At 42.8% G+C, this 13,060-nt stretch overlaps 1 protein-coding gene across 1 annotated transcript in view; it reads left to right on the top strand.

The window, feature by feature from the left end:
* The window catches only part of LOC306792207 (stromelysin-3-like), a 72,261-nt gene extending 68,920 nt beyond the window's left edge, over positions 1-3,341 (top strand). The window contains exons 7-8 of the mRNA XM_079289254.1: positions 1,854-2,114; positions 2,233-3,341. Coding sequence (XP_079145380.1) covers positions 1,854-2,114; positions 2,233-2,360 — 389 coding nt within the window. The 3' untranslated portion in view covers positions 2,361-3,341. The remainder of the gene's footprint in view (positions 1-1,853; positions 2,115-2,232) is intronic.
* The last annotated feature ends 9,719 nt before the right edge of the window (positions 3,342-13,060 follow it).

Raw genomic sequence — 13,060 nt, 5'->3', positions numbered from 1 at the left:
GGGTTGTTCATTGTTGTTATAAAGTTATGACCATGACTAGGGTTCCCTCTCAATACACTTAACACAACTAGCTCCGACTGTAACGCTCTCAGCGGCGAACAATATATTTTGCTGCCTGTTGAAGAGCAACAGAAGTTGTTTCGGCTGTGCACCAGTATGACGGTATATGGAAAATTCATATCATACGGGAAATTAAAACCGGTATACTGCCCAGCCCTAGATTGAAGTGTCAGTTGACATATTTGAAAATAAATTGAGTTTAGATATTGAAGGGGTAATTAAAGCAGTGAAGACCATTTGTATTTTCATTTCGTTCTCCCCGCCATCAGGATACTACTTTGCCATTGGCTCTGGGAGCCAGCGCAAACCCAAGCACCGACTATGTAGTGGCAGCAACAAAAAGTTTGCTGATTAGGTGAGAAGTCGGGGCAGTCCCTTTGAATCAGACCCCTAGCACACAGACTAGGCATGGCAGATGTATCCACATGCCAAAGCAGTGTGCATTGGTCTGTAATAAGACTCATGTCTTTTTTTCATCCCCTTTCCAAACACAAAAACCAAGAAAAAGTGTGAAGAATGGACAATGCAACACCTAAAATAGTAACTAAGCATTACTTGCAACGTCAAGTATCATTAGCTGTTATTATATGTGGTAACAGGTTATGTTTCAAAAAGCTCTGTTCTGGACAGACACGCTGTGTGGGAACCATGCGACTATACCAGAGTTTAGGCTAATGTTCGCGGCTCTGTCCTACTCTTGATTGGGTTTAGTGAAGTTTACACTCCTGCAATCGATCCCAGTTACCTGAGATACTGTTACATTGGCTACACTGTCCTCTAGCACAAGTGACACATATTGTTTAAAAATACAAAGCAATAATGTAGATTTGCCTTGGTAATGCAGCTTTAGCCTTCGTCTTTTGGAATAATAAAATATATTTTGCCATCACAGGGGTCCTGGAAACAGCAGACAAGTACGGTTGGCAAGAAGGGCTGCAGTTGGTCTGGAAACATAGTCATGAACTTTGGATAGTCACCAAAATAATGGGATTCCTTCATAGCATGGCTGGGCTCAGCCTGAGAGTAAGGGTGTGGAGCTCATCATTCGGAGAGCGCTCGGAACAGAGCCACTGCTCCTTCGCATTGAAAGGGGCCAGCTGAGGTGGTCTACGCCCCTCCTGTACCCCTTAGAAGTGTTCTGGGCATGTCCAACTGGTAAGAGGAGCTGGTAAGAAAGAGTTGCTGGGTAGAGGGATGTCTGGAATACCCCTCTATGCCTGCTAACCCTGTGACCCGGATAAGCAGAAAGAGATAATGGACGAATGGCTCAAGTGCAGATTTATATATACATGGTATTTATTTTTTAATAAGTCAACTGGAAACACTTAAAAATGGAGACAGAGTTCTCAGCCAACCAACTGAGTAGGTATTCATTCATCTAGCTAGCTACAGCTGATCAGCTTGTGACAGACTCTGCTTTTTACACTTCTGTGTGAAATCAGGACTTAAAAAAAAAGAAAAAAGATATGCTCTGAATTTGGTTGTAAATTTGCCACTCTTATCATTTTAAACTGCATATGTGCCGTGTGACACGGTGACAAGAAAATATGCCAGCAACAGTTTTTATTGGTAGATCTTTCTACTGAACAAATAGTTAAAGAGGAACTGAAAAGCAGGTAAAAACCTTGTTTGTTGCTGACAACATATTATTATTACAACACATACATATTATTTGGTATTGCTGTAGAGGTCAGCTGTATGTTTTGTCCTAAATATGTAAAAAGGATATTGACAGTAGTCTATAACATATAAGGTCCGATTCTGGGTTTTATGTATATCTTTCTACCACACAGGTGACAGCTACTGGGTGTTTGATGCTGAAAGGAAGATTACAGGACCAGATTCAGTGCGGCAGTTGGGCCTTCCTGTTATAGATATCCAAGCAGCTTTGATGTGGGAAGAGGACCGCGTCGAGAAAGTCTACATCTTCAAGTTGGCTTCCTACTGGCCCTTCAATCCTCAAGTGAATCGAGTCGATGATGTTCATCCTCGCAGCATGCACAAGTGGGGAGGAGTGCCCGGCCATATTGATGCAGCCTTTCGGGACCTATATGGTGAGAACAGGGACCAGGAAAAGGCTACATTTGAACTTCCACATTATTTCCTTTGCCTCTGGCCTAGTGACTGGTAAATGCCCACAGTTGACTGTTGCCTTCTCTTGCCCTCTGACAGGCTATGCCAATTTCCTGAGTGGGCTGCACTATTGGAAGTTTGACCCTGTGGCGTTGAAGGTGCTAGAAGGCTACCCCCGCAGCATCGGCATGGATTTCTTTGGCTGTTCTGCCCTTCTGTCTCAATAAGTTCATACATATGCATCTACTAGACTTGTGAATCAGTGGATGGATTTTTCATCTTAATTCCCCAAACAGAACATTCTAGCTATTTTGGAAATAAACGTAAAGCTGATGTATTTCAGTAAGATAAATCAAAACTCATATAAATACATGACATTTTTGCCAAAGTCACTGCCAGCTGCACCACATTTTGTGAACAATGAATTTGCATATGAAAATACTTTTTACGCTTTACAGTAAGAGAACATGTTGAGTAGTTACCAGGGAACAAATGAGGAACCAAGAGGAACTAACTACTAATCAAGCATTAGTTAATGAATAGCACCTAATCAAATTATATATCGTATCAAATAATAAGTAAATTATTAATTAATTGACAAATGAGTGAGGAACACGTCGGGAATGACTTGATAATAGATGAAGCATTAATAAGTATCTAGTAATTCCTAATGGAGGACTCTATTGTCGTATGTTTGTCCCGTTAGAGTTTTTTGGGGGAGTTTTTTCTTTTCCGATGTGAACGTCTGAGGACAGAGGATGTCGTACGCTGTACGGATCGTAAAGCTCTCTGAGGCTGATTTGTGATATTGGATACACTGCTATCTTCACATGTGGTGTTGTCCTATAATTCATGCTACATGTAATGTATGCTTACTGGGCCACTAACAGGGCTTTATGGCCGCTGTATGCCTTTATAGGTTTTTTTTTATTGGGTTAAATCCAAGGTGGTAGAAACTAGAAAAACACTTTCACTGCCATGTCGCCCTCCAGCCAGGAAACCACCCGACTGTGAGGAGAGCAGTTGGCACAGCTCCAGGAGACGACCACCGAGTCAAGTGCCACAGTAACTCCGAGTCAGCCAGCAAAAGCCCAACGCAGGGAGTCCCAGCGGGCTGGTGGAGCGCAGGGACTCCCAGCGGGCTGGTGGAGCGCAGGGACTCCCAGCGGGCTGGTGGAGCGCAGGGACTCCCAGCGGGCTGGTGGAGCGCAGGGAGCCCCAGCGGGCTGGTGGAGCGCTGGGAGCCCCAGCGGGCTGGTGGAGCGCAGGGACTCCCAGCGGGCTGGTGGAGCGCAGGGAGCCCCAGCGGGCTGGTGGAGCGCTGGGAGCCCCAGCGGGCTGGTGGAGCGCAGGGACTCCCAGCGGGCTGGTGGAGCGCTGGGAGCCCCAGCGGGCTGGTGGAGCGCAGGGACTCCCAGCGGGCTGGTGGAGCGCTGGGAGCCCCAGCGGGCTGGTGGAGCGCAGGGAGCCCCAGCGGGCTGGTGGAGCGCAGGGACTCCCAGCGGGCTGGTGGAGCGCAGGGAGCCCCAGCGGGCTGGTGGAGCGCAGGGAGCCCCAGCGGGCTGGTGGAGCGCAGGGACTCCCAGCGGGCTGGTGGAGCGCTGGGAGCCCCAGCGGGCTGGTGGAGCGCTGGGAGCCCCAGCGGGCTGGGGGAGCGCAGGGACTCCCAGCGGGCTGGTGGAGCGCTGGGAGCCCCAGCGGGCTGGTGGAGCGCAGGGACTCCCAGCGGGCTGGTGGAGCGCTGGGAGCCCCAGCGGGCTGGTGGAGCGCTGGGAGCCCCAGCGGGCTGGTGGAGCGCAGGGACTCCCAGCGGGCTGGTGGAGCGCTGGGAGCCCCAGCGGGCTGGTGGAGCGCTGGGAGCCCCAGCGGGCTGGTGGAGCGCAGGGAGCCCCAGCGGGCTGGTGGAGCGCTGGGAGCCCCAGCGGGCTGGTGGAGCGCAGGGAGCCCCAGCGGGCTGGTGGAGCGCAGGGAGCCCCAGCGGGCTGGTGGAGCGCTGGGAGCCCCAGCGGGCTGGTGGAGCGCTGGCTTTAACCTGTGGAACAGTCTGGCGGGGACCAGACTCCCGCTGCTCAGTTTTGCACTGGCTGAATGCGAGCTCCCCCCGGCCAATCAGTCTCCTGAGGATGAGGCGAGGGTGTGAGTAGTTTTCTCATTTCTGCCACTTTGTATTTATTGCAATAAACAAAATATCAAAACGCACATGTACCACGATGTAGTGTGGACAGGGCAGCTGTACTTCTTCCTCCTCTGGACTGAGGGCTGACTACACTGCAGTGAATCACTATTGCCTCTGCAGGTACAAATGGTATTGCAGGAGAAAGTACAGTCAGGACCTTGCTGCTTGCCAGTAGAATTCCCTTCAGCACAAGACATTGTCGTATTTGGCATAACGTCAAAACTGTTTTCTCTTTACATTCTTTTGATGATGTTCATATTTAAAAATGTTTTAAACACATTTTTTGGCCAGATCTTACATCTTGCACCTTTTAAGTAATGATTAGTTAATACATATCTGTGAATTCATTCTACTGATCACTTTCTTCATGAGTCTTTCCTGAGACTCTATACCAGCTGCTGAGCAGCCCAAAGCTGACGACACATAAATTACTCATTTCTTTCCCATTAGTTACTGTTTTTGCACCGTTGCAGTAACCTACTTTGTCTGACAGGCCCCGCCTACTTCCAGCAGAGCCAACAGAGCGCTTTGCTACGAACATCCACGCTTCATTCAGACGCACAGCGACAGTCTTTTCAAAGTGTCTGAATGTCTTGAAATGGATTGAAGGCAACATGAAGGTATTGATTGTTGCTTGGGGCCAGCAGATGGACAAGTTGAAATGATCTGATCCCTTATTCAGCCTCAACACTACCTGTGTCAAACAACTGGTGAGATGCTTCCATTTTAACAGTTCTTTTAAAATATGTCTTTTACATGTCCCTCAATTTTATGAAAGTACAATACTCGATCACAAAACGGTAATTAATGGTAAACTAATCAGTAATGAATGAGTCTTTGAAAGATGTGTGCGGCTCAGCAGCTGCTTCAGAGTTCATTAGGAATCCCTATCTGCGGCCTCTGACACTGATGACAGCATTGTTTGGCATGTCAGACTTGGTTTTGATTGGTTCTGTTCTCAACGTTCAGAAAGGTCATCCTGTGGGGAAATTGGGACTTATCAATCTGCTTCAGTACCGCTAAAATATGGAGTCACATGAATTCATTCTTGGCCCTTGCTATTTGCCATCTACATACTACCACCTGATAATATTATTAAAAGACATATCAGTTCCCATTTCAATGGTGATGATACACTATTATATCTTTCCTTTGACACGAATCAATCAACCTCCACTTGGGCATTGCAGATATCAGTAAGTAGATGGGATCAACAGTTAAACTAATCAGCAGGTCCAACAGGAGAGAACACATCACACCTGTTTACAAATCACTTCATTGTCTCCCAGTCGTCTTCGAGTGGATTTTGAAATGGAAATGATCCCTGGTGTAGGGGGTTATCACCAGAGTATATAGCTGACCTCCTGACTTCCTACGAGCCTGAATGCACCTTGAGATCCTCTGGTAGAGCATTCCTGGTCAAACCTTAAGACTAAAGGTCACGGTTTGGTCCCCACAGTCAAGGAATGACCTGCCGGAGGACAACACATTGTCTTCTTTTAACTTATTTTCAAAAACTCATTACTTCAGACCAGCTCTTTAGAAGGATGAGTTACTCATTAACTAACGGTCCACTATTAGTTAGTTCCTCATCTGGTCCCTGGTGTCCCTTATTGTAAAGTGTTACCGGAATGTCCATTGGATTGGATGCCAATGTGAGTTGAGAACACGCATCTGAAGACAGCTGGTGAAATTGAGTCGTGACAGAGCTTCTTCCTCAGGCTTTGGTCCCAGAACACACTGGCATGTTGCCTGAATTAGTTCACGTTTAAAGAGCAACTCCGCTCGAAATCTAAGAGGAGCCGCACTGCTGCCCTGACCTCTGAGGGTTGCCAGGTGTGTAGTGGTGCCCTATAGTGCAATGTGCTGTATTGTAATGACCACCACAAGTTGGCAGTGCAAGCAGAATTACTAGACTGGCAGCAAGTTCAGCAAATGTGAGCGTTGTAAGGCTTTAGTAGTCCTTATCTTCAGCCCTTTCCCAACGATGACTATCACTATGCTTTACCATAGTTTGGTCACTCCCTTGGCATTACACAGAAGAATACTCTGCAGTTTTGGAGACATACAGTTTACCTCTGGCCTTACATATCTACATATCTTGGCCTTTTTGTAAATTCCGAAACCACTTAATCTGATCTGTGCTTCGACCGCTTCCTCAGTTTCCTTTGACTTGAGTCGGTGGATGACTGAAGCAGAGTACATCTTTGAATGTTGAAGGTGCTATTCAAAGTTCTTCAGTCAAGGTCAACCAGTACCTCATATATTACACAAATCTTTGGTTTTCACTGTTCGATGTATTCTTTTTGTGCATTTCATAGAGCCATACAACAGTCATCATGTGTTGAAGAGCTTTGTCTCAGCTCTCTGGTTGTTATTGTGTCTTCAGTCTCTATCATTTTAAAAAGCACATAATAATTGGCTGACATAATGTTTTTGAGTATAAATCATGTGTTTCTATCCTAATCAGAGAAATGAGACAGAACTTCACTATGGGTTGACATCCTGTATACTTATTTTATGGATATTATATTTGGTTATTTGTATTCATGGTGTTACTGTTTGTAGTCAGTGCAGGACACCGATTATTGCATTGACTTATAGAATCACTGCTTCTTGTGATTTTAAAGTGTCAACATGTCCTGACAGCGATGTATATCTTTAGATCAGTATATGTGTAAAGAACATCTACTTTGATGTTCTTTACACATATACTGATCTGTTTGTCTTTATATTCAGTTGTGAATATGTATTTGATATGTGAATAAATCTGTTTCGTTTATTTTGTGACAATAAAACCAGCTTTTACTATTTCTGCAAGTAATATATTACATGTTAGCAGTTTTCATTTAGAGCCGGGTTTTTCTCAGGCAGGAGGGAGAGACGTGAGGCAGAGATACCCTGGGGTGAAAGGGACAGGTGGAGAGCCTGGTACCTTAAAGGCTGAACCGAATGCTTCGAAGACGCGTCCATTGCCATGGCAATCGACGTCCAGATATTGATCTCTTAGCTCGTAGCTCCGCCGTGTGGCTGGAAGTCCCTGTCGCACTGGAGAGCATGTATAAGTTTGTTCTTTTAAGGTTTCTTTGTGAACTTCACAATAGTTGTGCAGAACAAAATAAGCAGATAAAAAACGAAAGTCCTCCATTGTATGTTCATATGCCTTCCTCAAATGTTCCCTAATGAGTTCCACAATAACTGGTGAGGCTGCTTCCTGTTTTTATGTCCCAAAACTGTGGAATATAAAAATTAAAAACAGAAATACCCATTTTCTATCTTGGCTCGGGGGTTCTCTAGTTTCTTCTAGTTTCAGGATTAGGGAACAAAGTATGACCAGCATGTTTGCCGGTGCAGACAGGTTGCCAAAGTTTACATTTAATAAATGCAGTGCAATTCTGTTTTAACGTGTGCAGCAAAAAAAGCACCAAAAAGCACAGGATGGCTCGTTACACGTCCATGGCACCAGACTCAAAATCGACCTGCAGTCAGAGCTCCGTAAGGAGGCGGAAAGCTGCCCAGCAGCAGCAGCAGCAGCAGCTCCTCTTCTGGCCAGGAGAAGATCAGACTTCTCAGCCAGCACCAAGCTGCTGCAGGTGGGCCTGCTCGAGGGAAGGGAGGCATGGGAAGACTGCAGTTAATGAAGGACTTTTCTAAAGGGTGCTTTAGTGGTGCTCAGAAACACTACCACATGGGTCCACAGTCCCACAAACAACACAAAATGAAAGTAGTAACTGGCTCCTGCTACCCTCCCTTAAGGAGGGACCTATTATATCTATCTTGTCAATCAATCATTTTTTTCATGCTAATCTGTTTTTGGCCAAAGACGTAAAAATGATGAGGATGTCCTGCCGTGGGTCGCTACTAATAAACAATCAGAATACAATCGACATATCGTCGGTCCAATGATGATATACAAATGTCATCTTTAATTCTTTACCACTGCATGTACATGAGTGTGGAAAAACTTCCAGTCAAGAAATAGATGAATACAGTAGCATAATAGAAAAGAACATGTAACATTTTAATCACTAAATAACATTTCATTTTTTCAGATTTACCTTTTCCTTTCATTTATCGAGCAGTAGGTAGCAACTTGCATTAGCCAATGCAGTTAGCTTGTTGTAGCACCCCTGAAGGACTGTAAGCTAACAGCAAGAATAGATTTGAGTTGAGATACACCCAAAGCGGCCAAAAAAAAGGATATGGCGGAACCAAAAACAGTACATTTTTTACTATAAATAATAAATGATAAATACAATTTTTTTTTAAATCAAAAACGGTTTTAAAAAAAAGTTTTCATAAAAGTAAATATGGTAACGTTCTAGAATAAGTACAGAGAAGTAATGCAATTACGATTTTTGAATGGTAACCAACCAGTCGGTCTACGTTCCTGCCCTCACCTATGGTCACCAACTCTGGGTCGTGACCGAAAGGACGAGGTTGCGGCTACAAGCGGCCGTAATGAGTTTCCTCCGTAGGGTGGCCGGGCTCAGCCTTAGAGATAGGGTAAGGAGCTCGGTCATCAGGAGGGAGCTTGGAGTCGATCCGCTGTACCTGGGAGGAAATATGCACAGAGGCACACCTAGTTTCAAACTCAAACACCTGGAGGGAATTTAAATGGATTCTTCAGAACACCAGAAATAGTAGCCACGATGGGCCCAACACATTCCAACTTGTGTTGGCGGAACTGTGGAACACATGCTGCCAATCACAGACACATATTCTGGCTATGCCCTAAGTTAAATGCATACTGGAGAGACGTCTTTGACGCCCTCAAAGAGATATTCCAATAGGACAGCGGTTCCCAAACTTTTTAGGCCGCGCACCCCCTTCTACATCCCGACCGGGTTCGCGCACCCCCCCCGCCCCCCTTAATAAAAAAATTAAAAAAAGAAGCAACAGAGCCTTTTAAGCCTTCATAGCCGCATAAGAATCGGACCAATGAGAGAACAGTTTGCTCGCGCGTGGCATTTGTTTACAAGATTTAGTCCGCTGTTAAATGTTGCAGTGTGAACACAAACCGAACAAAGGAGCAACTGCAACATTGTATCATATTAATCCCTGAATCAGAACAAAGCAAACGAACTGAAGGTGTGAAAACGCCCTGAAACACTGCAACAAAGTTTCAATAACTTTCAGTGACACAAGGCGTCACTTTTAAAGAGCAATACGGATGCGAGCACACACGCACAGGCTCAGAGGCAGATTATCACATTTCATTTACAATTCATGAGCGACTAATGAAGCCAGGATGTCTTCGGACAAAGCATCGATGCGGTGCGACACAGTGTTGTTGGACACCGGGATCATGCACAACTTTTTTGCTTCTTTCTCCCCAATCATACATTCCACCATCTCTCTGGCAGCTGGCAAGCTCACGTCTTCGGCGATTGTGTGCGGTAGCCCCTTTCTCGCTATTCTGTGACCAGATATGAGGCAGCTCACCCCACTTTGGGAATCCCTGCAATAGGACATCCAGCAAGACCCACAGTAGCACTATTGGGAGCGATACCTGAAGGCCTGGATGGGAGGGCCAAAAAATACCTCCTGAACATACTACCGGTACTCACAGCAGCATTGAAGGGTATACCCAACAGATGGCTAAAACCGGATCCCCCTACATATGATATATGTAAAAGGTATGGGTATGATATATCCCAAAAGGTATGGGACATCTATTAAATGGAGCGAATCACATATTCATTAAGGCTCCAAAAGCCTCCAAAAGCATATCTTTACTAAACGATGGGGTCCTGTCATATAGCATTATTAATACAATGAGGGTTATTACTATATGTTGCTTGATCTGGTTGAACTGAAACCTGTTAACGCTCTCTACACACACACACATTATACACCATCCTCTCTGAAAAGCATATATAGCACCTACAATACTACATTCAGGAGTGGACAATTGTTATTTCTTCATCCCTTGTTTTTATTTGTATTTTATTTTCATGGATGCATGTAATCAATTATTATTTCCCCCTCTTTTTCTCTTGGAGTGAGCACCATCTGATGTTGTTCCTTCTGTGCGTTGTACACTGTACCTGAATACCATGTGCACCAAGACTACATACAGCTGAAACACGGACAAAGAAAGTAACTGTCTGAAAATGCATGTTGTTATGTTGTTGAAAACTAAATAAAAAGTCAGTTAAAAAAAAAACACCGACAGCAGCACATGCAGCGATCACACCCATTTTTCTCAGGAAATGCAAATATTCGAGTTCAAATTGCTACATTTAGATGCTACTTTCCTCACACTAAATAGGGAAACAGTTATTGCTGTTTTTAGTCCAAAATAACTGAAAAAGAGAAAAACGTTGCCTCTAATTTAAACCTCAGGAAAGATATATATATATATAGATATATATATCTATATATATATATATCTATCTATCTATATATATCTATATATATATATATATATATCTATATATATATATATATATATATATATATATATATATATATATATATATATATATATATATATATATATATATATACATACAGAATGTATGTATATATATATATATATATATATATATACATACATTCTGTATAAAATAATCTTTATCATATCTATATGTATATATTAGTGATGGGCAACGATTACAATCTTTTATCGCGATTAATCGCATGATTTTTTTGCGATTAATCTGATTGTTATGCGCAAAATTCAATAATGATTCAAAAGTAGTGTATTGTGCACTTTTATTTTAAAGTGCTGCTCTATGAACAAAAGGTCAATAACATTTGGTTTAAACACATCAGGTTGTTGTTAGCAGCAGTATTCCCTTTACACAGCAGCAGTTATAACACAGTTATAATGATTCTGATCATAGATATTCAGCCGGTGTTATTTTTATGTTTTATGTTTGTTAAATTCTCAGTAGTGATAACTAAATTATGCTTATTATACATATTACAAACAACACTTTAAAAACTCTAAAAAAATAATTTAAATGAATCATTTCTTTTTTGCTTTCTTTGGTATTTAGGTCAGACACATAACGCTGATTACCGTAATATGTGTGGTATTTATTATGAATGTATGTTGGTACATAGAGGGTGATAAGAAGCTGTACATGGAGGGACTTAGGACCCAGGGGAATGTAGGTGAAGGAAACAGGAAGACTGAAGAGACGCCATAAACAGCTGTTCACCACTCTCCCGCTTAATAATAAAAAATAAACTGCATTAACGCACGATAAAATAATTGTCGGCGTTAATTAATGAATGCGTTAACGTGATAATAACGCGTTAACTTGCCCAGCACTAATATATATATACACATATACATAATAAAGATTATTATTGCTTTGAAAAATAGGTCTTTCCAGGTTAGACCAGTGTTTGTTTCAGACTAAAATGTCAACCACTGAGGTATCAGCCACTATAAAGAAAAGACCTGAGGGATAAGGTATAGAAATATATGTCCACATAGTGCACTGTATGTCTAGTGACAAAGTCTACTTCAAATGCTGATTGTTTCCATATCTTGTGAGTCATGTTTCAGTCAACCTGCTGTGGTTAGATTGGAATGCAACAGATTGTGTCTTGGGCTGGACATTCAGTGTATAATAGTTAACAGTTGTATGGAGGTACTGGTTTTCAATGATACTGAAATACACAAACTGACATCAGGAAAACTAAGAAAAAGGAATGTGAGTGAACTACTACATTTAAGATATCATTTGAACAATGTCTGTATGCTGATCACTGCACCTAAAGCTCCCTGAAGCACAGAGAAGAGTGGGATGTATGAAATGCTGCTCAGTGGTCACACTTTGACCAATGAGTTGAATATTCTCTGTGAAAAGAGCCGGAGAGGCTTTGTGTTAAGAAGCTAAAGTCAAAGTGTTGTTCTTCAGTGCCGACTGCAGCAACTCCTCAGTGACGTATAATAAGAATCCAAATCGGTCTACCCATAATGCCCCACCTCATGCGCTGCAGGCAGCATCAGTAATTCAATTAAATAGATTTTGTATAACCCCAAATCACAGATTTGCTTTACAATCTACACATAAGACATCCTGTCCCAGGACCTAAGACATGCTTGTAATCACAGCTTGTCATGATGAATTCTCTGAATGACTACCCATGATTCATTGCACCAGTGCGTCAATATTTTTGAAAGATTGAAGGAGAGATTCTAAATGATATTGACTGTCAGATATAATGGGTGGGATATTATTGAACTAAATCTATAATATACAACAAAATTCTTCTATTTGCAGATGTGGTGGAAACCCACTGACATGTAAGCGTGATTCCATATTTACATCACATCACATTACAGTCATTTAGCTTTTATCCAAAGAGAAATCAGATTCACGTCTACAGCTACGTGTCTTGCGCAAGGACACATGGACATACGAGTAGCAGAGTCGGGGATCGAACCACCGACCCTCTGATTGAAGGACTCTTATGCTTATACTTAATGCTCTTAAGTGGAAGGATTCAACCTTTTTATAGATTTCTGGAGCTTTCTTAAATAAAATGGGAGCGGAGACCAAGTCTGATCGCTTCAGAATGTTTATGAATGCTTATGTTTTATATTCATACAATATGTTACTCTTAGCGACTTCACACATACTGTGAGATAATGTGTACTTTCACTCATAACTAAATAAATACACTCCTGTATCTGTACCTTTCATGCAAAGTTATTCATCTCATGGCTCAGAGAAATTAGCACAATATAATATAAAAAAAATAAATACACAGGTTAACAAAACAAGA

The sequence above is a fragment of the Melanostigma gelatinosum genome (genome assembly GCF_949748355.1).
Source record: "Melanostigma gelatinosum genome assembly, chromosome: 18".
Taxonomy (NCBI): Eukaryota; Metazoa; Chordata; class Actinopteri; order Perciformes; family Zoarcidae; genus Melanostigma; species Melanostigma gelatinosum.
Note: the sequence above shows the minus strand (reverse complement) of the source record. Positions and strands in the feature narration are given on the sequence as shown.